Source organism: Hyperolius riggenbachi, chromosome 4 (genome assembly GCF_040937935.1).
Source record: "Hyperolius riggenbachi isolate aHypRig1 chromosome 4, aHypRig1.pri, whole genome shotgun sequence".
NCBI classification, from domain to species: Eukaryota; Metazoa; Chordata; class Amphibia; order Anura; family Hyperoliidae; genus Hyperolius; species Hyperolius riggenbachi.
In genome coordinates, this window is record NC_090649.1 from 468,090,373 (window position 1) to 468,115,039 (window position 24,667).

At 44.5% G+C, this 24,667-nt stretch overlaps 1 protein-coding gene across 1 annotated transcript in view; it reads right to left on the reverse strand.

The window, feature by feature from the left end:
- LOC137504447 (mitochondrial amidoxime reducing component 2-like) overlaps nt 1–24,667 on the reverse strand; it is a 117,541-nt gene that overhangs the window by 26,493 nt on the left and 66,381 nt on the right. Inside the window, exons 4-5 of the mRNA XM_068232879.1 lie at nt 19,182–19,322; nt 8,073–8,137 (exon numbers count right to left, since the gene is read on the reverse strand). Coding sequence (XP_068088980.1) covers nt 8,073–8,137; nt 19,182–19,322 — 206 coding nt within the window. The remainder of the gene's footprint in view (nt 1–8,072; nt 8,138–19,181; nt 19,323–24,667) is intronic.

Below are 24,667 nucleotides of genomic sequence, written 5' to 3' on the forward strand. Positions count from 1 at the left end.
AATTTGAACCCCAGTGACCCAATGACCAACTGTACCAGGTTTGAGGCTTGTGCCATTAGCAGTGCAAGAATGGCAGCAATTTTAATATTCCCCTTGAAAATCAACAGGTGAATTTTTGATTGGCTTTTTTAGGCTCCACCCACTTATCTGTATAATAATCAGTGCCATTAACCGTGCAAGAATGGCAGCAATGTAAATATTCCCCTTGAAAATCAAAAGATGAATTTTGATTGGCTGCTGTAGGCTCCACCCACTTTCCTGAATATTAATCCTAGTCACCCAGTGGCCAACTGTGTCAAGTTTGAGAACCCTGCCAATAACAGAATGGCTGAAATCAATCTAACAAATCTGATTGGCTGTTTGTGGCTCCACCCCCTTTAGTGAATTTGGTCCCCAGTCACCCAATTACTGACTGTATCAGGTTTGAGACCTCTGCCATTAACAGTGTAAGAATGGTAGCAATGTAAATATTCCCCATGAAAATCAATAGGTGAATTTTTATGTTGTAGGCTCCACCCACATTTCTGAATAATAATCTCAGTCACCCAGTGGCCAATTGTGTCAAGTTTGGGAACCCTGCCATGTAAAAAATTAAGTGTCTGGCACCGCCCACTTTTTCTAACCTTGACATATTACCAAGTTTATCAGCTTTGGGGTCCTTGGTATCAATACTTTTTATATCTGATTGGCTGTTTGTGGCTCTGCCCCTTTCTGAATTTGAACCCCAGTCACCCAATGACCAACTGTACCAGGTTTGAGGCCTCTGCTATTAACAGTATAAGAATGGTAGCAGTTTAACTATTCCCTTTGAAAAGCAAAAGTTGAATTTTGATTGGCTGTTGTAGGCTCCACCCACTTTCCAAAATCTTTATCTCATTCACCCAGTGACCAACTGTGCAAAGTTTGACAACCCTGCCATTAACAGTGTAAGAATGGCTGCAGTTTATATTTTCCCAGTAAATGTTGGTTTTGGCTCCGCCCACTTTTTGTAACCTTGACACAGTGTCACTCAATGACCAAGTTTGTGTGCTTTCAGGTTCCTGGCATCAAAAATGTGTGAATGAAAGCAGTTTATCCAGCAAAGAAATCTAATTGGCTGTTTGTGGCCCCGCCCCTTTGAATTTGGACCCCAGTCACCCAAAGACCGACTGTAGCAAGTTTGAAGCCTCTGCCATTAACAGTGTAAGAATGGCAGCAGTTTAAATATTCCCCTTTAAAAGCAAAAGGTGAATTTTGATTGGCTGTTGTAGGCTCCACCCATTTTCTTGAATCTTAATCTCATTCACCCAGTGACCAACTGTGGCAAGTTTGAGAACCCTGCGATTAACAGTCTAAGAATGGCTGCAGTTTACATTTTCCAATTTAAAATGAATGGCTGAATTTTGATTGGCTGTTTTATGCTCCGCCCACTTTTCCTGGATTTGTAACCTCGGTCACCAACTGTGCCAAGTGTGGGGACTCTGGCTTGATTACTGTGAGAATGGCAGCCTTTTAAATTTTTTCCATTGACATGAATGGGTGAAGTCTGATTTGCTGTTTGTAGCTCCGCCCACGTGTGCAGGGGGGCCGCGAGACCCCCAGAACATATCATCCCAGGTAGTAAGGGATCTGTTCACCAAGTTTCGTTCAAATCGGTCAAGCAGTTTTCGCGTGATCGCGGCACATACACACACACATACATACATACATACATACATACATCCGATTTTATATATATAGATTTATATAGCACTGACGTCTTCTGCAGCACTGTAGAGAGTACATAGTCATGTCACTGACTGTCCTCAGAGGAGCTCACAATCTACTTCTACCATAGTCATAGTCTAATGTCCTACCATATTATTATTATTATTATATAGCACTGACATCTTCTGCAGCACTTTACAGAGTACATAGTCATGTCACTGACTGTCCTCAGAGGAGCTCACAATCTAATCCTACCATAGTCATACGCTAATGTCCTACCGTATTATTATTATTATTATTATGTATTTATATAGCACTAGTCATAGTCTAATGTCCTACCATCTATATATATAATTCAGTAAGTGCCTCAACCGTCCAGCAAGAAGAAGAAGTACTTTGCATGAGAAAATTTATGCGTGCTCAAAGACCAAGTTTGAGGCCTCCTTTCCACGGACTGTTGAGCTGTGTGCTCAGCAAGCAGTTACCTGGCACAGGTAAGAAGTTATCAGGCAGCAACAAGCAGTTATCAGGCAGCAACAAGCAGTTATCAGGCAGCAACAAGCAGTTACTAGGCAGCAGTGAGCAGTTGAGAGAGTTTGAGAGGCATTTCACTGCCTATCAACAGTCGGTGGATAGGAGGCCTAACCCTAGCAAGTCTGGGTTTGCAAATCTGGCCTAATTGGCTATTCATAATTGAATAAGGGCCTCAACCTTCCAGCAAGAAGAAGAAGTACTTTGCATGAGAAAATTTATGCGTGCTCAAAGACCAAGTTTGATGCCTCCTTTCCACGGACTGTTGAGCTGTGTGCTCAGCAAGCAGGTAAGAAGCTATCAGGCAGCAACAAGCAGTTATCAGGCAGCAACAAGCAGTTATCAGGCAGCAACAAGCAGTTATCAGGCAGCAACAAGCAGTTATCAGGCAGCAACAAGCAGTTATCAGGCAGCAACAAGCAGTTACTAGGCAGCAGTGAACAGTTGAGAGAGTTTGAGAGGCATTTCACTGCCTATCAACAGTCTGTGGAAAGGAGGCTTAACCCTAGCAAGTCTGGCTTTGCAAATCTGGCCTAATTGACTATTCATGAGGCAATGCTCATGCAAATATGCATTTGCTTTCGCATGTCAAACTATGCAGGGTCAAAAAACCAATACTGCAAAGCGGTCGTGGAGCAGTGCTTTTCAGCACTGCTAGATTTGGGCGCAGCGAGTGCCGCCATAGACTGTAATGGGAATCAGCCTATAGCGGCGCTCAGTGAGTAACATCAGCGCCGTCAGAAGACGGAGCCGAAGTTGCTTAAAAAAACACAATAATTCGACCTCCAGCAATCGCTGGAAGCTGAATTATATCATTCCCCCACTATCCATGGCGGCCTGGAGGGGGAATCTATATATATAATTGAGTAAGTGCCTCAACCTTCAAGCAAGAAGAAGAAGTAGCGCCCTGCCCCCAGGGCCGGTCCAAGCAAGAAGAAGGGGCTGGTCCAAGCAAGAAGAAGTAGTGTCATATCAAACCAAGGGCAAAGAGGGATAATTTGCATATTCAGTAGCAGTGCATTGTGGGTAACCACAAATGTTCACTTATAGCTGAATTATTGCAGATTTGCTTCTATTTTAAGAAGGAAAATTACACCAAGCTTTGCTTTTTTTAGTAGGAGGGCTTTTTGGTCCCTTTTATCCCCCTATACATTCTTAGTAATTTGGGTCACCCTGAGCTGCTTGGTTACTCTGTTGTACTGGTCCAAGCCCTATCTCAGACAGCCATATCAATCTCTGCTGTGAACTGATGAGGACTAAAAGTCTGAAATAGGCTGTCACATGTGGGTTTGATATGATTGTGTAAAATTTAAAGCTATAGGGCCTGATTCACAAAATGGTGCAAACTGTTAAGCATGGGTGTGCTAAACAGTTAGCACGTGAAGTGCCATTTGTGGACTTTTGTGCGTGGAAAGTGCTGTGAATCGTGCAAAAGACCGCAAGTGCTAAACAGTTTGCACCGCTTTGTGAATTAGGCCCATAGGCTTGCTTGACTTACCAAGAGTGAAAAGGAATAGTTTGCATATTTAGTAGCGGTGCATTGTGGGTAACCACAAATGTTCACTTATAGCTGAATTATTGCAGATTTCCTTCTGTTTTAAAAAGGCAAATTACACCAATACAGTGGGGAGCATTGCAGGAAGTGACAACAGTGGATCGCACGCTGGAACACGGAAGAGGTGAGGCATCCCCGCCCGCTGCCTCTTACTAATAGTGGCGGCTGCTACTGTGCTTAAGCAGGAGGGGAGCGCACATGGGGGACACAGGTGAGGCAGGGGGGGGTTCCTGCTGAGCTTAAGCTGCAGGGAGAATGCACATGGGCGACCCAGGTGAGGGGGGGTTCCTGCTGAGCTTAAGCTGGAGGGGGAATGCACATGGGGGACCCAGGTGAGGGAGGGGGGTCCTGCTGAGCTTAAGCAGGAGGGGGAGCGCACATGGGGGACCCAGGTGAGGGAGGGTGGTCCTGCTGAGCTTAAGCAGGAGGGGGAGCGCACATGGGGGACCCAGGTGAGGGAGGGGGGGTTCCTGCTGAGCTTAAGCTGGAGGGGGAGTGCACATGGGGGACACAGGTGAGGGAGGGGGGGGTTCCTGCTGAGCTTAAGCTGCAAGGGGAGCACACATGGGGGACCCAGTTGGGGGGGGGGGGTCCGACCCCCCTCCCCACCACTGTGCCCAATACCCCCTTCCTGCCCTCTACCCCCTTATGCGGCGTATGCTACGCTGCGGGTCGGCTAGTATTAATATTATTTATATAGCACTGACATCTTCTGTAGCACTTTACAGAGTATATAGTCATTAGGGATGCTCATTCGGATTCCGCGGAAATGCAATTTCTGAAATTCCGATCGGAAATTGCATTTCCGCATCGGAATGCGGAAATCAGTAATGCATTAGGCGGATTACCGCCGGAAATCGCGGAAATTCCGCCCGACTTTAACATCGATTTTCTCAAAAACGATAAGGTCTTTTTGAAAAAAAAAATTAGCATCTTGTTCAGGAGATTCTGTTTAATAAACCCTGAAATCTGCATCTGCCTATTTTCTGCATTTACATTACAGTAAAAATCCGCCGACCTTAGCGGTTAATAGCAAAGCCCCCGTAAGTCCTAGAAACACCAAATTTTCAGGGTTTCTCCTGAACAAGATGCAAAAAAAAAGTTTTCAAAAAGACCTTATAGTTTTTGAGAAAATCGATGTGGACTTTCTGCGATTTCTGGCAGAAATTCCGCATCGGAATGCGGAAATTGGTAGCGGAAAGCGGAATCGGTATTTGGCAATGGCGGAATGCGGACTTACCGCGGATCGGAAATTGGCATTTCCGACCATCCCTAATAGTCATGTCACTGACTGTCCTCAGAGGAGCTCACAATCGAATCCTTCCATAGTTATAGTCCAATGTCCTTTCCATGGGCGTCCGCACATATGGCAAAAACGGGCGCCTGCCTCCCCCTGCCCCCCCGGCCGCCGCTCCCCCCCTCCTCTAGCCACGTCAGACCTCGATCAGGCGGCGACCAATAGTGCGGGCGCTAGGACCTAGCACACTGCACTGATATGCGGAAGTGACATCACTTACGCATATAGAGCGTGGTGCGTCCGTGCGCCCGCTCTTATTGGTCGGGTCGCCCCCTGGTCGAGGTCTGACACGCTGCTGGCTGCAAGGTGGGTGCGGCGGCTAGAGGGGGTCTCCTGTCACTCACTACTATTGGGGGTCCCTGTTACTCACTACCTAAACGTGGGTCCCTGTCACTCACTACCATTGGGGGTCCCTGTCACTCACTACCTAAATGGGGGTCCCTGTCACTCACTACCATTGGGAGTCCCTGTCACTCATTACCTAAATGGGGGTCCCTGACAGTACCTAAATGGGGGTCCCTGTCACTCACTACCTAAATGGGTGCACCTGTCACTCACTACCTAAATGGGGGCACCTGTCACTCACTACCTAACTGGGGTCCTTGTCACTCACTTCCTAACCTGGGGGACGCCTGTCACTTCCTAACCTGGGGGACGCCTGTCACTTCCTAACCTGGGGGACGCCTGTCACTTCCTAACCTGGGGGACGCCTGTCACTTCCTAACCTGGGGGACGCCTGTCACTACCTAAACTGGGGAGCTCCTGGCGCTACCTAAACTGGGGGGCTCCTGACGCTACCTAAACTAGGGGGGACACCTGTCACTACCTAAACTATCCAGGCCAGCCAGCCCAGCATCACCACCAGCCAACCAGCCCAGAATCAAAAAGGCCACAGCATCACCACCAGTCAGGCCAGCATTTACTTCAACCAGTCAAGCACAGCCCAGCATCACAGTCAGCCAGGTCACAGCATTACCGCCAGCAAACCCAGCCACAGCATCACCGCCAGCCAACCCAGCCACAGCATCACCGCCAGCCAACCCAGCCACAGCATCACTGCCAGCCAACCCAGCCACAGCATCACTGCAAGCCAACCCAGCCACAGCATCACTGCCAGCCAGCCCGGCCACAGCATCACCGCAAGGCCTTTCAGCCCACAAATCATCCTTAATCCAGCCAAAAACAGTATTGCCAGGCACAGCAGCCAGTAGAGGAGAATTGAGAAGCCAGGTGAGAGGTGTCTACCATATTAAGGGGGCATTCTGCCTATTTATGTGAAATGCTGTCTATGTGCCTCATGACTGCTGAATTTGTGTTGGTGGGGGCCTCATGATTGCTGAATTTGTCTTGTTGGGGGCATCATGATTGCTGAATGTATCTTGTTCGGGGCCTCATGATTTGTTGGGGGCCTCATGATTGCTGAATTTGTCTTGTTGGGGGCCTCATGATTGCTCAATTTGTCTTGTTGGGGGCCTCATGATTGCTGAATTTGTCTTGTTGGGGGCCTCATGATTGCTGAATTTGTCTTATTGGGGGTCACATGATTGCTAACTGCGAGACTATGGGAAAAGCTGAATCATCATATGAGACAATAGCATTAAACCTACTTTTTAAGCTTTTTAAAACAGAAAATAAAACTGGGAGGTACTAAAAAAAAGAAAACATTTTTCAGGCGTAGGATGGATGAAATTATTGTTTATCTTTACAGTTTATTTTCAAATTGGATTTTCCATAATGTTCATGTATGAGTTAAAACATTTCTATTTAGTTTAAGTTGCTGTTGCCACTTTGCGATTAGGGATGCTCATTCGGATTCCACGGAAATGCAATTTCCGAAATTCCGATCGGAAATTGCATTTCCGCATCGGAATGCGGAAATCGGTAATGCAAGTGTGTTAGGCGGATTTCCGCCGGAAATCGCGGAAATTCCGCCCGACTTTAACATCGATTTTCTCAAAAACTATAAGGTATTTTTGAAAACTTTTTTTTGCATCTTGTTCAGGAGATTCTGCTTAATAAACCCTGAAAATTTGGCGTTTCTAGGACTTAAGGGGGATTTGCTATTAACTGCTAAAGTCGGCGGATTTTTACTGTAATGTAAAATGCAGAAAATCCGCATCTGCCTATTTTCTGCATTTACATTACAGTAAAAATCCGCCGACTTTAGCGGTTAATAGCAAAATCGATGTTAAAGTCGGGCGGAATTTCCGCGATTTCCGGCGGAAATTCCGCATTGGAATGCGGAAATTGGTAGCGGAAAGCGTAATCGGTATTTGGCAATGTCGGAATGCGGATTTACCGCGGAATCGGAAATTGGCATTTCCGACCATCCCTATTTGCGATAAAGACAGTAAGTGACTTTTGGGTTGCAGTTTGGGCACTCGGCCTCCAAAAGGTTCGCCACCACTGTCCTAATCTAATGTCCCACATTGCTAAATTCATCTTCACCCGTGGCCACACCCACATTCTGGTCCATGGCCACACCCATTTTTGGTCCATGGCCACACCCATTTTTCGGCCGTAATCCCTATATTTTTTGGCACGCACTACCTCCCCGAAATGTTTGGTGCGGTGCACCACTTCTTCCCCACCTTTTTGCCCCCTCCCCCCCCCCCCCCGAAAATTTTCTGCGGACGCCCATGGTCCTTCCATATTATTACTATGTAGTTATAGATCACTGACATCTCCTGCAGCACTTTACAGAATACATAGTCATGTCACTGGCTTAGAGGAGCTCACAATCTAATCCTACCATAGTCATATCTTCATCATAGTATATGCCCAATTTTAAGGGGAAGCTTTACTGTATGTTTTTAGGATGTGGGAGGAAAACAGAGTGCCCGGAGGAAACCCACACAGACACAGGGAATATACATACCCCATCCAGATATCGCTCAGGTTGGTTTTCGAGCGAGGGACCCAGCGCTGCAAGGTGAGAGTGCTATCCACTACGCCACAGTGCTCCCCAGTAACAAAAAATGTACAGTTAATACGGGTACTGACCGTGGACATGGCATGACTCGTCTGAGGATCAACCGACTGCCAATCTGCACTTCTTTCCAGGAATCCTATTATACAAATAATTAAGTCATAATGTGTGCAAAAACAGGAAAGAGGTCATTAAAGCAGCCGCCAATTATGTGACATGGACAGGACACTAGATAGAAATCACATTCGTAATCTATACCAAAAACATTTTCATCCTTCAGAAGTTGGCTGTTGCAGAGTCAGGGGATAAAGGGAGGAACAGATTATTTACATTGTAATTCTGAGGGGCAAACGGGTTATCCTTAAACACAAAAGGATGTCTGAGGGAAGCAGCTGATCAGTGTTAAAGTGGACCTGAACTCTTGCACAGGACAGAAGGAAAACAGAGAAATGCACCCTGTAAATATTTATAGAGTTTAGCCTGTCTAATTCCCCCTCATCTGTGACTAAGCACAAGCTGTAAAATTGATCTCTCAGCAGTGTCATCTCAGGAATCTTCTTTGCCATGGCAGAGCAGCTGATTTGTAAACACAGGATGTTAACAATACGTCTGCTTCCATGAAAGCAGGAAGTAGACACTCTGAAGATTTATTGCATGATTTGTATTAGCTGTAACAAAGAAGAGTAGAGAGGAAGTTCTGAGTTTAAGCACATTGGGAGGTGTGAAAAAGGCCTATTTATCTCACTCCGTGTTTTCCATAGCTGAAATACTTATTCCGGCAATTACTAAAAGCATTTTACAAGGAAGGAAAGCAGGGCGTTCAAAAATTAATTGCAGCAGATGGAGTGAGGTGTACTTTAATAGTTAAAGTAAACTTGTAGCCAAGACAAAAAAGGAAGGGGGGGGACTTGTCAACGTATGCCGATACGAGCCTCCAACCTGCCGCAATGTCGGGGACTCCCTGTACTGTGCCCATGCAGAGGAGGACACAGGAAGACAAAGGGGGCGTACGTTAAAAAGGGGCGCTGGGAAAAAAGGGCGCGGGGTTTTAAACGATAAACATGGATAACGTTTAAAAATGTATTGCACTGTATTTCGTTTAAAATTAATGTTTTATAAAGTTATAAATCATTAAATAATGTGCATTAAATCGGCAATTGTAAAAACGTTAATCTTTCGTTTAAATAGGGAAACGTATAATAACGTTTAAAAAAAAATTACTAAGTAACCCTCCCTGTACCGACCCCTAACCCCTAGACCCCCCCTGTTAGTGCCTAAACCTAAGACCCCCCTGTTGGTGCCTAAACCTAAGACCCCCGTTGGTGCCTAAACCTAAGACCCCCCTGTTGGTGCCTAAACCTAAGACCCCCTGTTGGTGCCTAAACCTAAGACCCCCTGTTGGTGCCTAAACCTAAGACCCCCGTTGGTGCCTAAACCTAAGACCCCCCTGTTGGTGCCTAAACCTAAGACCCCCCTGTTGGTGCCTAAACCTAAGACCCCCTGTTGGTGCCTAAACCTAAGACCCCCCTGTTGGTGCCTAAACCTAAGACCCCCCTGTTGGTGCCTAAACCTAAGACCCCCCTGTTGGTGCCTAAACCTAAGACCCCCCTGTTGGTGCCTAAACCTAAGACCCCCCTGTTGGTGCCTAAACCTAAGACCCCCCTGTTGGTGCCTAAACCTAAGACCCCCCTGTTGGTGCCTAAACCTAAGACCACCCTGTTGGTGCCTAAACCTAAGACCACCCTGTTGGTGCCTAAACCTAAGACCCCCCTGTGATAAGCATTAATAACGTTTCAAAAACATATTGTGCGGTTTTTTCGATTAAAAATAATGTAAAAAAAAAAAAAAAATTGTACTGTTTTTCGTTTAAAAATAATATTAAAAAATGTATAAATCATTAAATGTGTAATCATGAGAAGCAGTAATAAAACATTAAGTCTCCGGGCGCCGCTTTTAAAACGTTATTTTTCTCCGGCGCCCTTTTTTCCTATCGGGCGCCCATTAAACGATATTTATTATGGGAGTGAATGGCGGCGCCCGATTTGTCCACTAGCCTCCTGCGCCCTTTTTTACTGTTACCGACAAAGGGGCATAGAGGAGGGCACAAGGAGGATAAAAGCGGACACAGTCAGGGAGAAACAAGAGGTACAAGGAGGCATGAGGTACAAAGGGAGCATAATCCACAAGATGCCCCTTTACCATGGATGCACTAAACCTAGGTGCGTCTCTTGGTCAGGAGCGTCTTATAGTGCGAAAATAAGGTATTTGATCTTCAGAGCAGAGGAGAGTTTAACTGGTAATAATGCAACTCCTTCACAGGGAAAGGATATAGATTTTATAATATATATATATATATATATATATATATATATATATATATATATATATATATATAATGTGTGTGTATATATATTATTATTGGGGTGTGTGTGTGTGTGTGTGTGTGTGCGTATATATATACACACACACACACATAATATATATATATATATATATATATATATATATATATATATATATATATATATATATATATATATATATATATATATATATATATATATATATATATATATATATATATATATATATATATATATATATATATATATATATATATATATATATATATATATATATATATTCTAATAATAATAAATATATATATATATATATATATATATATATATATATTCTAATAATAATAAATAAATATATATATATATATATATTCTAATAATAATAAATATATATATATATATATATATATATATATATATATATATATATATATATATATATATATATATATATATATATATATATATATATATATATATATATATATATATATATATATATATATATATATATAAAACTATTTGCCCCCTTCCTGATTGCTTATTCTTTTGCATGTTTGTCACACTTAAATGTTTCTGCTCATCAAAAACCGTTAACTATTAGTCAAAGATAACATAATTGAACACAAAATGCAGTTTTAAATGATGGTTTTTATTATTTAGTGAGAAAAAAAAACCTCCAAATCTACATGGCCCTGTGTGAAAAAGTGATTGCCCCCCTTGTTAAAAAATAACTGTGGTTTATCACACCTGAGTTCTATTTCTGTAGTAACCCCCAGGCCTGATTACTGCCACACCTGTTTCAATCAAGAAATCACTTAAATAGGAGCTATCTGACACAGAGAAGTAGACCAAAAGCACCTCAAAAGCAAGACATCATGCCAAGATCCAAAGAAATTCAGGAACAAATGAGAACAAAGTACTGCAATTGAGATCTATCAGTCTGGTAAAGGTTATAAAGCCATTTCTAAAGCTTTGGGACTCCAGCGAACCACAGTGAGAGCCATTATCCACAAATGGCAAAACATGGAACAGTGATGAACCTTCCCAGGAGTGGCTGGCCGACCAAAATTACCCCAGGAGCGCAGAGAAAACTCATCTGAGAGGCCACAAAAGACCCCAGGACAACATCTAAAGAACTGCAGGCCTCACTTGCCTCAATTAAGGTCATTGTTCACGACTCCACCATAAGAAAGAGACTGGGCAAAAACGGTCTGCATGGCAGATATCCAAGGCGCAAACCACTTTTAAGCAAAAAGAACATTAAGGCTCGTCTCAATTTTGCTAAAAAAACATCTCAATGATTGGCAAGACTTTTGGGAAAATACCCTGTGGACCGACGAGACAAAAGTTGAACTTTTTGGAAGGTGCGTGTCCCGTTACATCTGGCGTAGAAGTAACACAGCATTTCAGCAAAAGAACATTATACCAACAGTAAAATATGGTGGTGGTAGTGTGATGGTCTGGGGTTGTTTTGCTGCTTCAGGACCTGGAAGGCTTGCTGTGATAGATGGAACCATGAATTCTACTGTCTACCAAAAAATCCTGAAGGAGAATGTCCGGCCATCTGTTCGTCAACTCAAGCTGAAGCCATCTTGGGTGCTGCAGCAGGACAATGACCCAAAACACACCAGCAAATCCACCTCTGAACGGCTGAAGGAAAACAAAATGAAGACTTTGGAGTGGCCTAGTCAAAGTCCTGACCTGAATCCTATTGAGATGTTGTGGCATGACCTTAAAAAGGCGGTTCATGTTAGAACACCCTCAAATAAAGCTCAATTACAACAATTCTGCAAAGATGAGTGGGCCAAAATTCCTCCAGAGCGCTGTAAAAGACTCGTTGCAAGTTATCGCAAACGCTTGATTGCAGTTATTGCTGCTAAGGGTGGCCCAACCAGTTATTAGGTTTTGAGTTATTTTTCTCACTAAATAATAAAAACCATCATTTAAAACTGCATTTTGTGTTCAATTATGTTATCTTTGACTAATAGTTAATGGTTTTTGATGAGCAGACACATTTAAGTGTGACAAACATGCAAAAGAATAAGAAATTAGGAAGGGGGCAAATAGTTTTTCACACCAATGTATGTATGAATGTATGAATGTATGTATGAATGTATGTATGAATGTATGAATGTATGTATGAATGTATGAATGTATGAATGTATGAATGTATGAATGTATGTATGTATGTATGTATGTATGTATGTATGTATGTATGTATGTATGTATGTATGTATGTATGTATGTATGTATGTATGTATGTATGTATGAATGTATGTATGTATGTATGTATGTATGTATGTATGTATGTATGTATGTATGTATGTATGTATGTATGTATGTATGTATGTATGTATGTATGAATGTATGAAAGTATGTATGAATGTATGAAAGTATGTATGTATGTATGTATGTATGAATGTATGAATGTATGAATGTATGAATGTATGAATGTATGAATGTATGTATGTATGTATGTATGTATGTATGTATGTATGTATGAATGTATGAATGTATGTATGTATGTATGTATGTATGTATGTATGAATGTATGAATGTATGAATGTATGAATGTATGAATGTATGAATGTATGTATGTATGAATGTATGAATGTATGTATGTATGTATGTATGAATGTATGAATGTATGTATGTATGTATGTATGTATGTATGTATGTATGTATGTATGAATGTATGAATGTATGAATGTATGTATGTATGTATGTATGTATGTATGAATGTATGAATGTATGAATGTATGTATGAATGTATGAAAGTATGTATGTATGTATGTATGAATGAATGAATGAATGAATGAATGAATGAATGTATGTATGTATGTATGTATGTATGTATGTATGTATGTATGTATGTATGTATGTATGTATGTATGTATGTATGAATGTATGAATGTATGAATGTATGAATGTATGTATGTATGTATGTATGTATGTATGAATGAATGTATGAGGCTAGGTTCACAGTGCTCAGTTGTGTTGCTGAAAAATTCTCCATGTCAACTCACAGCCCATACAACTCTATGGGGCTGTTCACAGTAATGGATCGCGTTATTCTAACTCGCTGCATGCAGGCTTTGCATTAAAGTCTATGTCCAGTCTCCATTGCAGTTCACACTCATTTTAACACATGCGTTATGCAACTGGCCACTGTGAATCCAGCCTGTATGTATGTATGTATGTATGTATGTATGTATGTATGTATGTATGTATATATATATATATATATATATATATATATATATATATATATATATATATATATATATATATATATATATATATATATATGTTCATTATTTTCTGTAATGTACTGATAAACATTAGACTTTCATATATTTTAGATTCAAATACACACAACTGAAGTGGTTCAAGCCTTTTATATTGATGATTTTGGCATACAGCTGATGAAAACCCAAAATTCCTGTCTCAAAAAATTAGCATATTTCATCCGACCAATAAAAGAAAAGTGTTTTTAAAACAAAAAAAGTCGACCTTCAAATAATTATGTTCAGTTATGCACTCAATACTTGGTCGGGAATCCTTTTGCAGAAATGACTGCTTCAATGCGGCGTGGCATGGAGGCAATCAGCCTGTGGCACTGCTCAGGTGTTATGGAGGCCCAGGATGCTTCGATAGCGGCCTTAAGCTCATCCAGAGTGTTGGGTCTTGCGTCTCTCAACTTTCTCTTCACAATATCCCACAGATTCTCTATGGGGTTCAGGTCAGGAGAGTTGGCAGGCTAATTGAGCACAGTAATACCATGGTCAGTAAACCATTTACCAGTGGTTTTGGCACTGTGAGCAGGTGCCAGGTCGTGCTAAAAAAATGAAATCTTCATCTCCATAAAGCTTTGTGTGTGTGTGTGTGTGTATGTGTATGTGTATGTGTATGTGTATGTGTATGTATACACATATACATATACACATATACATATACAGACAGAGATAGAGATACACACACACACACACACACACACATACATATATATATATATGCGAACATACATATACACATATATACATACGCATACACACACACACACACACTGGGAGCAAAACCCATATTTACAACAGGCTTTCTCAACCAGGGTTCCTTGAGTACTCTGCAGGGGTTCCTTGTGTACTCTGCAGGGGTTCCTTGTGTACTCTGCAGGGGTTCCTTGTGTACTCTGCAGGGGTTCCTTGGCATTTTCCCCAATCGTGGGGGAAGTATAATAGAGCACATTATAATACTATTGTAATACTGTACTGTACTGCACTGGAAAAAGAAGTATTAAGTTGGGGATAAGAATAATAATGAGCACGTTAATAAAGTGTAATAGTGGGTAGTGAAATAAACAGCCTCCCCTACTTTTAGGCTGCTTGCACACAGGGACGTTACAGGCGCACGTTAGTGCGCCTGTAACGCTCCCCCAACGCACAGCAATGTAACACAAGTGGGCTGTTCACACTGCCCACGTTGCGTTACATGCAACGCTGTACGTTGCCCAGAGAGTGCAGCATGCTACGGCGTTAGAGCGGCTTAAGCCGCGTTAGACTGTTTGCACATGCTCAGTCATGTTGGGGAGGAGCGGAGAGCGGCCAGGCACATGGCTAATTCATATTCACTGCACGTTGTTGCCGCTCTGTGTGGCGATTGGCCGGCGGGACCACGTGATGCCGCATGCGTCCAATAGTACGCATCACGGACGCCAGAGCGAGCTGCACAACGCGGCTCATTCTGACATCCACTTCGAAGAGCACCAGGCCTTGCGTTAGGTGCACGTTATGCGACCTTAACGTAGCACCTAACGCAACGTCTTGGTGTGCAAGTAGCCTAAATGACCATGGCTCCTGCAAAATAAATGCAGGGGTTCCTCGAGATCAAAAAACTGTTTGCTGGGGTTCCTTGAGATCCAAAAGTTATTCGCAGGGTTCCTCCAGGGTAAAAAGGTTGAGAAAGGCTGGTGTAACATGTACAACTGTTGCTGTTGTACTTTGCCTAAGCCATATGTACCACAAGCAATTCCAAGTACAGCTCCACCGTACTTGGCGAATAAATCCTTCTTGTATCTTGTACTGTTTCTGGGTATAGGCAGCTGGTTCCATTGTCAATTATAATTACCTCTTCAAATGCCCGCACCATGATCCAATATGTTCCAACTATGGCATTAAATCTTTTGTACCTTAAACTTGGATTTCAACATTATAATTACTGGTAATAATGCAACAGGACTTTTTTTTTTCTCTCTCTTTTCTTTTCGGTTAGACGTTGTGTTCACTACAGACATTCAATTTACCAATTTTTAACAGTGAAATTGTATTTAAATTTTCAGACAAACATAAACAAGATAGAGTACAGTAAGATCAGAGTAGTGCATCCTGTAAGTAACTAATGTGCGTGGTATACAAGTAGGCAATGTGGTATAGTTATAGGAAAATATATAGTAACAAGGAGCTACCTGCTGCGAGATAGACCTTATTATTACTGTAAATAACAGCTCTACCGGCTACAAGTTTCATAAGTATATCTGATGGTAAAATGATTTTACTGCCGACTTCTCCAGAATCAGGCCCGCTGTTTTGAAAAGTAGCTTTTGTGAACATTTTTCAGAAGTTCTGTCAAAGATTCTTCCATTTCACCAGCAGAGGGCACTAGAAGATAGCATGAAAGAATTCTATACTGTAATAGCTTGAGCCCAATCTACACTATACGATTCTTTGTGCAATTCGATTACAATTCTATTTACGATCCGATTAAATCCAACATGTCCGATCGGAATTCGATTCGATTTGCCATTGCAAAACAATGGCAAATCAAAATGAATCGAATCCCGATCGGACATGTCAGATTTATTTGGAACGTAAATAGAATCATAATCGAATCGCATAAAGAATCTTATCGTGTAGATGGGGCTTAAAGAGACTCTGAAGCCTTAATAAAAATGTATGTATGTATACGTATATATATATATATATATATATATATATATATATATATATATATATATAGATATAGATATAGATATAGATATAGATATAGATATAGATATAGATATAGATAGATAGAGAGAAAGAGAAAGAGAAAGAGAAAGAGAGAGAGATAGATAGATAGATATCTATATCTATCTATCTATCTATCTATCTATCTATCTATCTATCTATCTATATCTATCTGGGGCATATTTGCCCCTGGTAAAACGCCGCTGTCCCGCGGCTGAACGAGGGTCCTTTCCCCTCCAAATCCCCCCTGCAAAATCCACGACCAACTTGGTTGTAGATTTTGCTACCCCTGTGCGCTTCCGTGTGAGGCAGGGCTATGAGCTGCAGCCCTGCCTCACACGCGTGTATCAGCGTCGGATCTCCGCCTCTCCCCCGCCCCTCTCAGTGAAGGCAGACTGAGAGGGGCGGGAGGAGAGGCGGAGATCCGCCGCTGATACACGCGTGTGAGGCAGGGCTGCAGCTCATAGCCCCGCCTCACACGGAAGCGCTCCCCGGGCAGCACAGGGGGGATTTGGAGGGGAAAGGACCCTCGTTCAGCAGCGGGATAGCAGCGTTTAAGCAGGGGCATGATATATAAAGGAATTTATTTATGGCTTCAGACTCTCTTTAATGCTGGGCATACACGGGTCGATTAGCCACCGGATCGACTCCCGCCGCGTCCCCGCTCGTGCGCCCCGATCGATTCCCGCTCGTCCCCACCGGCGCTTCTTATCTTCCGCTCGATTCGACGCTATTGTTCGCCCGCGGGTATCGAGCGCGGGATCGATCTCCGCGGTGATCGGACACGTCGGATATTATCAATCAAGCCATCAGCGGCTCGATTGATAAGCCTGCGTCGAGCCGTGTATGCCCAGCATTAGAGGAGTAAGGACTGGCTCACACTGGGGTGCTTTTCAGGGATTTGCTGATTGACGGTCATCAGCAAAGTGCTGTAACAATGTATCCCTATGGGACCATTCTCACTGCAGCGTTTGTAATTTGCGATCTCTGGTGATTTGTATAAATTGTATACATGCTACGTGCAGAGAAACTTTTAGCATTTTGGGAGCTAGAATCGCAAAATGCAATTGCAGATAAAATCCCACTTTAAAATCACAATTGCTGGCAATAACAGTATGCGATTCGAGCGAACCTGGCCTAACCATTGTACAGATTGTTCTAATCTCCCAATACAGGCCAGTGACCCAACAATAGCTCCAGAGATGGATTAAGATAAACTGGGACCTTGGTAAGGTACTAGCAGTGGCTCCTTTAGGTAATCTGAGAGGGAGAGGAGTCAGAGAACCTAAACTGAGAGGGATATGAATGTTTCCTTTTAAAAAATACCAGTTGCTTGGCAGTCCTGCTGATCTCTTTGGCTGCAGCAGTGGCTGAATCACGGACCTGAAATAGGCATGCAGCTAATCCAGTCTGACTTCAGTCAGGGCAACTGATCTGCATGCTGGTTCAGGGACTGTGGCTAAAAGTGTTAGAGAGTAGAGACACAGGATCAGCAGGTGAGTCAGGAAACTGGTATTATTTTAAAAGGAAAAATCCATATCCCAGTTTCGGTTCCCTTTAGCATTCACTGGGCCCCAGGCACCTGCCTAGATTGCCTTGTGGATGATCTGGGTCTGAATAGCTCTCACAGTCCTTTCCTCCTTGCAGAGTAAGCACAGCAGAGCAGAGAAATATTTACTTGGTCCAGCTCTGTATTGGGACTCCTCTTTCTGACAGCCATACACTTCACCTCCTTAAAGGGGAACTGAAGTAAGAGGTATACGGAGGCTGCCATATTTATTTCCTTTTAATCAATGCCAGTTGCCTGGCAGCCCTGCTGGTCTATTTCTCTGCAGTAGTATCTGATTAACACAACAAACAAGCATGCAGCTAGTCTTGTCAGATCTGACTTTAAAGTCTGAAACACCTAATCTGCTGCATGCTTGTTCAGGGGCTATGGCTAATAGTATTAGAGGCAGAGGATCAGCAGGGCTTCCAGGCAACTGGTATTGCTTAAAAGGAAATAAACATGGCAGCCTCCATATACCTCTCTCTTCAGCTCCCCTTTAATGCTCCAGAGTGGCCTGAGTATTATTTAGTATTTATATAGCACTGGTATCTTTCACAGCGCTGTACAGAGTACATAGTCATGTCACTAACTGTACCTCAGAGGAGCTCACAATGTAATCCTGCCATAGTCATATGTTCATTGTAGTCTAGGTATCGTAAGTCTAGGGCCAATTTAGGGGAAAGCAGGAGACATTGTCAGCGCTTCCAAACACAAAAAAATATGTTTTCATCGGTAGACTAGCGGTAGGGGAATCGCCGTGGGGAGGTCTAGTAGGGAATAATTTGTGCACATATGTATACTGAAGTTTGTCCATATTGTGGAGCTTTGCACATCTATTGCAGGCAGTTAATTTGGTGCAACTTCTGTTTGGAAGCGCTGCCAATGACTCCTGCTGTACAAAACTCAAGTATACTTATGGCTAGTGCTTCAATTTGCATTCAAATTTTAGATTAGGGACCAGTGCATAATTTGCATCTGATTTGCATTCAAGGTATGTATTTAGCCCCTGTGGGGCTCTGCATGCCTCTGTTGGTCTTCATTTCAGTTGCAGCCTATGAGCGCTGTCATTTGTTTGATGTCAATTTAGGGGAAAGCCAATTAACATATCAGTATGTTTTGGGGATGTGGGAGGAAACCAGAGAGCCCGGAGGAAACCCATACAGGCACAGGGAGAACATACAAACTCTGCAGATAAAGTTGACTTATCCTTTCATTTTAGCAGAGAGATCTGAAAACTAACAGAGACGTGCTAAAAGATGTAATCTTTACCTCGTCAAAAGCACTACATCCGGAGACCACAATATTGGGCCTGAAGTTCCTGGCTGAGACTTTCTTCTCCAGTTTGGAGTTTAGATCCACCACAGAGGCTTCTGAGAGCAGCAACAGGGGGCTGAGGTAAGGGTACGCCACCTAGTGGACACAGAGAAAGTAACATTCTGATGAAAACGGAGTTGGGCCCAGAGCCATAACCCACTAGCAATATATTACAGTCAGGGACTTACCTGTTCGCTCCCCCGATGAGGGCTCCCTCGGCGACAGTCAAGCCGCTCCATCCTCTTCTGCCTCTGCACGCACAGGCCCTAGCAACGCTGGCGTCCTTCCCGACAGAACTGCGCGCGCCGCTCCTAACACTGCGTTCCAGCGCTGAAGGGGACGGACGTTTTGGAGCAGACGCCCGTCCTATTCGCTGAAGAAATCTAAGACTTGGTGTCAGCTGACAGTTCTAGTCAGCTGACACATAGGTAGGCTTTGTCATTTTGTGTCAGCTGATCTGTGAGTCAGCTGACACTCAGGCAGGGCTGCAGTGTGTATGATTGGTTGCTGCATTGTGTGGCTGGCCACTGATTGGATGCTGCCTGTATTTAAAGCCTGCTCTGACAGTTTGAGATTGCCTGTGATAGCTTTGGCGGTGTGCTTTTGGCCCGGGAGAGATTTATTACGTATTGGATTATCTGTGTACCGACCTTGCCTGGAAACTGACTACTCTTGCCTGCCGCCTGTACCGACCCGTGCCTGGAACTCGACTACTCTTTGCCTGCTGCCTGTACCGACCCTTGTCTGGAATCCGGCTACTCCCTGCCTGCTGCTTGTACCGACCCTCCGCTTGATATCTGACTACTATCTGATTTCTGCCCGGACTGACCTAGGATTGCCTGCTCCTTGTGTACCTCAATACTTCTGATATATGTGTATGACCTTGGATTGCTACTGGACTTTGCTCATCTCCTGTTAGGTTCTGGTGAGTTACATAGTTCACTCTACGTTCAGCTCCTATACCTTGCACCTACAAGGCCTGGGTGTAACCGAAGTCGGGCAGGTGTTTCCTCACCTCCCGTTTAAGTGGGGACGCACCACACAGGGTGAAGAAGGTGGTGTTAGATTGGGGCATAGGAGCTGAGCAGTGAGCTGATAACTTGCCAAGCCTGACAATTACTAAGCCATTTCTAAGCGCTTGTGATTTGAAAAGCTCTTGCTAATGCCATTCTATGGGTGTGATCCCGCTTGAGTGATGTGATTTTATTAAAATACCCCATAACATTGTATTAGCGAGAGCTTTTCATATCACTAGCACTTAGAAAGGCTGATGGCGGGTTTGATCCCTTACAGATTGCCCAGCAGCAAGCTCATGGTGAACCAGAACACCTAGGAAGGTGTAAGGGGCTAAAAAGGACCCAAAACCTCCTTACTAGAAATGCCATGCAAAACAGAAGGTATTTGTGATTATTCAGGATGGAAGTAAGCATATAAGGTCTCCCACAATGCATCACTGTTGAATATGCAAGTCATTGAATTCCAGTGGTTCTGGAAGTGTGACCTATCCCTACGGTAGTCCAGTGGCGTCCCTACCATAGTGCGCAGGGGGGCGGGGCGCACCGGGTGTCAGACACCCAGGGGGGTGTCACTACGACCCCCCACAGCAGCACAGCAGGAGGGAGAAGCAGGGCTAGAAGGAGGGGCAGTGGGGGCAGCGGTGGGGAGGGGGGAAATATCCCCCCCCTCCCTCACCTGGGACCCCTCCTTCTGCCTCTCTCCCCCTCCAGAATAGCGGCGACAAGTGCGGGGCGGCCGGAGGCGTATGAACAATTACTCACCTGATTTCCGCGTTCCAAGCGTGGAACGCAGCGTCATGACGTCACAGGTCTCCGTCTTCAATGCCGCCCACTGTGCTTCCTGATTAGCGGAAGCACAGTGGGCGGCATTGGAGGCGGAGACCTGTAACGTCATGACGCTGGGAACGCGGAGATTAGGTGAGTAATTGTCTATACGCCTCCGGCCGCCCCGCACTTGTCGCAGCTATTCTGGAGGGGGAGAGAGAGGCAGAAGGAGGGGTCCCAGGTGAGGGAGGGGGGGATATTTCCCCCCTCCCCACCGCTGCCCCCACTGCCCCTTCTTCTAGCGCTGCTTCCCCCCCTCCTGGGCATCTTTACTGGGGGGGAACTGTACTAGCTATACTGGGGGCAGCTATACTGGGGGCAACTATACCAGCTATAGTGGGGGCAACTATACTAGCTATACTGGGGGCAGCTATACTGGGGGCAACTATACCAGCTATAGTGGGGGCAACTGTACTAGCTATACTGGGGGCAGCTATACTGGGGGCAACTAAACTAGCTATACTGGGGGCAACTAAACTAGCTATACTGGGGGCAACTAAACTAGCTATACTGGGGGCAACTATACCAGCTATACTGGGGGCAACTATACCAGCTATACTGGGGGCAACTATACCAGCTATACTGGGGGCAACTATACCAGCTATACTGGGGGCAACTATACTGGGGGCAACTAAACTAGCTATACTGGGGGCAACTAAACTAGCTATACTGGGGGCAGCTATACTGGGGGCAGGTATACTAGCTATACTGGGGGCAGCTATACTGGGGGCAACTATACCAGCTATAGTGGGGGCAACTATACTAGCTATACTGGGGGCAGCTATACTAGCTATACTGGGGGCAACTATACCAGCTATACTGGGGGCAACTATACCAGCTATACTGGGGGCAACTATACCAGCTATACTGGGGGCAACTATACCAGCTATACTGGGGGCAACTATACCAGCTATACTGGGGGCAACTATACCAGCTATACTGGGGGCAACTATACCAGCTATACTGGGGGCAACTATACCAGCTATACTGGGGGCAACTATACCAGCTATACTGGGGGCAACTATACCAGCTATACTGGGGGCAACTATACCAGCTATACTGGGGGCAACTATACTAGCTATACTGGGGGCAACTATACCAGCTATACTGGGGGCAACTATACCAGCTATACTGGGGGCAACTATACTGGGGGCAGCTATACTGGGGGCAACTAAACTAGCTATACTGGGGGCAGGTATACTAGCTATACTGGGGGCAGCTATACTGGGGGCAGGTATACTAGCTATACTGGGGACAGCTATACTGGGGGCAACTAAGCTAGCTATACTGGGGGCAACTAAACTAGCTATACTGGGGGCAACTAAACCAGCTATACTGGGGCAACTAAACCAGCTATACTGGGGGCAACTAGTTTCACTGGGGGCAACTATACTAGCTTCACTGGGGGCAACTACTAGCTATACTGGGGCAACTATACTAGCTAATACTTTAAATTACAGTTAGCTCCGCCCTCATCCGGTCATGACCACGCCCATTTGACGCGAAGCACGCCGCAGGTTGTGGCCACGCCCATTTTTTTTACGGGGGGGGGGGCGCGTCTTTTAATACCCAGCACCGGGTGCCAAATGCCCTAGGTACGCCACTGCCGTAGTCATTTGTCCATTGTAGTCTATGGCCAATTTTAAAGGGGAAGCCAATTAACTTATCTGTTTTTTCAAAAGTGGGTGGAAACTGGAGTACTTGGAGGAAACCCACACAGACACGGGAGGACATACAATTTCCATGCAGGTAGTGCCTTGGCTGGGATTCGAACCGGGAGCCCAGATAGGTGAGAGTGCAATCCACTACGCCACCGTACTGACCACTGTAGCGCAGTGGATGTCTGTGCATGTGCAGATAGCTGTCTTTACAAACTGTGCATGCGCAAAATGCTCCCAACTACAGGAGCCCCATTGAAGAGGCACACAGCAAGGACAGCTCATACACCCAACCCATGAGTTTGCAACTCAGCCAGGTCACGGACTTTACTTGGGGTGACAGTGGAACAATAGAAGGGACTCTGAGCACACAGACAACTCAAAGACTATGGGGGGGGGGGGCTAGAAGAAGGCCCAGGTAAGTAAAAGTTAACTATTGTACCCTGGCTCAGTGCACCTTTAAATAAAAAGTAGGCTGAACTAACTTATCTCAGCCACAGTACTTTGACATCACATAATCAGCTCAGTGACTATTGCTCAAGATAGGACAGGTGAACAAAGTTCTGTAGCAAAAACAGAACAATGAGATCATGACACTTTGATACAAAGTAACGAAGTCAGTGTACAGCGTGTAGAACAGTGTGAATTCGCTGAACCGTCAAAATAACTCAACACACAGCCAATAATGTCTAAAGCGCTGGCAGCAAAAGTGAGTACACCCCTAAGTGAAGAATGTCAAAATTGTGCCCAAAGTGTCACTATTATTTTCCTATAACTCTCTTAGGCAGAAGGATGTCAGAGGCCTTCCGCTCATTTACCTTCCATTTGACATGACCCCGGGGGGGGGGGGGGGGGGGGACCTGCACCCCAAACCCCTTGCCTTGCAGTGACATGTGACCTTCACAAACCCCCCCCCCCCCCCTCTGTCCCCCCACCCCCGGCTCTCCAACTGTTCCAGCTGCCCCAAACCATCCCCCCTGAGCTCCTCGGCTTGACACATACATTCAGTCACAGAACAGCTGGCTGCATTCAATGGTGTGGAGTCAGTGTGACCTGTCATCGGTGGCCCCATGTTCCTCCCTCCTTCTGGCTAGGTGGGTATTGGTTGTCATGTGGGTGCTGCTGATGCTGGGTGTCATGAGGGTTCTGGGTGCAGGTACAGGATACAGGGCGCCATGTGGGTTCTGGCTATGGGTGCCATGCAGTAGTTGATTGCAGGTACTCAGTGTCATGTGAGATCTGGGTGCAAGTACTGGATGGGACGTGGGTGCGAATACTAGGTTCCATGGCTGTACTGGGTGCTGACTATGGGTGAGCATTGGGGGTCACGTGGGTTTTAAATGCAGGTACTTAAGGGGCAGGTACTGGTTAAAGTAAACCAGAGACGAAGCACCCTCATGTATTTTACCATATATATCAGTGGGAACATTAGAGAAAACACCTACCCTGCACTCGGTTTCATTATTTACTGTTCAGATTGCTTCTTATCAGCCCTGATAAAATCCCCAACTGAGCATTAAGTCTGGCTTTGTTTAGGAATCTTTATAGCCGAGTCTGTCTTCTGTGCTGTCTTTTCAAACCCAAGCCTGCACCCTTGTGGCTCTGCTCAGGAATCATTATAGCTGAGTCATTATAGCAAAGCCAGACTGAATGCTCAGTCAGGGATTTTATCAGGGCTGATAAGAAGCAACCTGAACAGTAAATAATGAAAGAGAGCAGGGTAGGTGTTTCCTCTAATGTTCCCACTGATATATATGGTATAATACATGAGGATACTTCGTCTCTGGTTCACTTTAAAGAGACTCTGTAACAATTTTTTTCAGCCTTAGTTCTTCTATCCTATGAGTTCCTATGCCTGTTCTTATGTGCTGGGGCTTACTGCAGCTCTTCCTAATTACACTGTCTCTGTAATAAATCAATGTATCTTTCCTCTGTCCTGTTT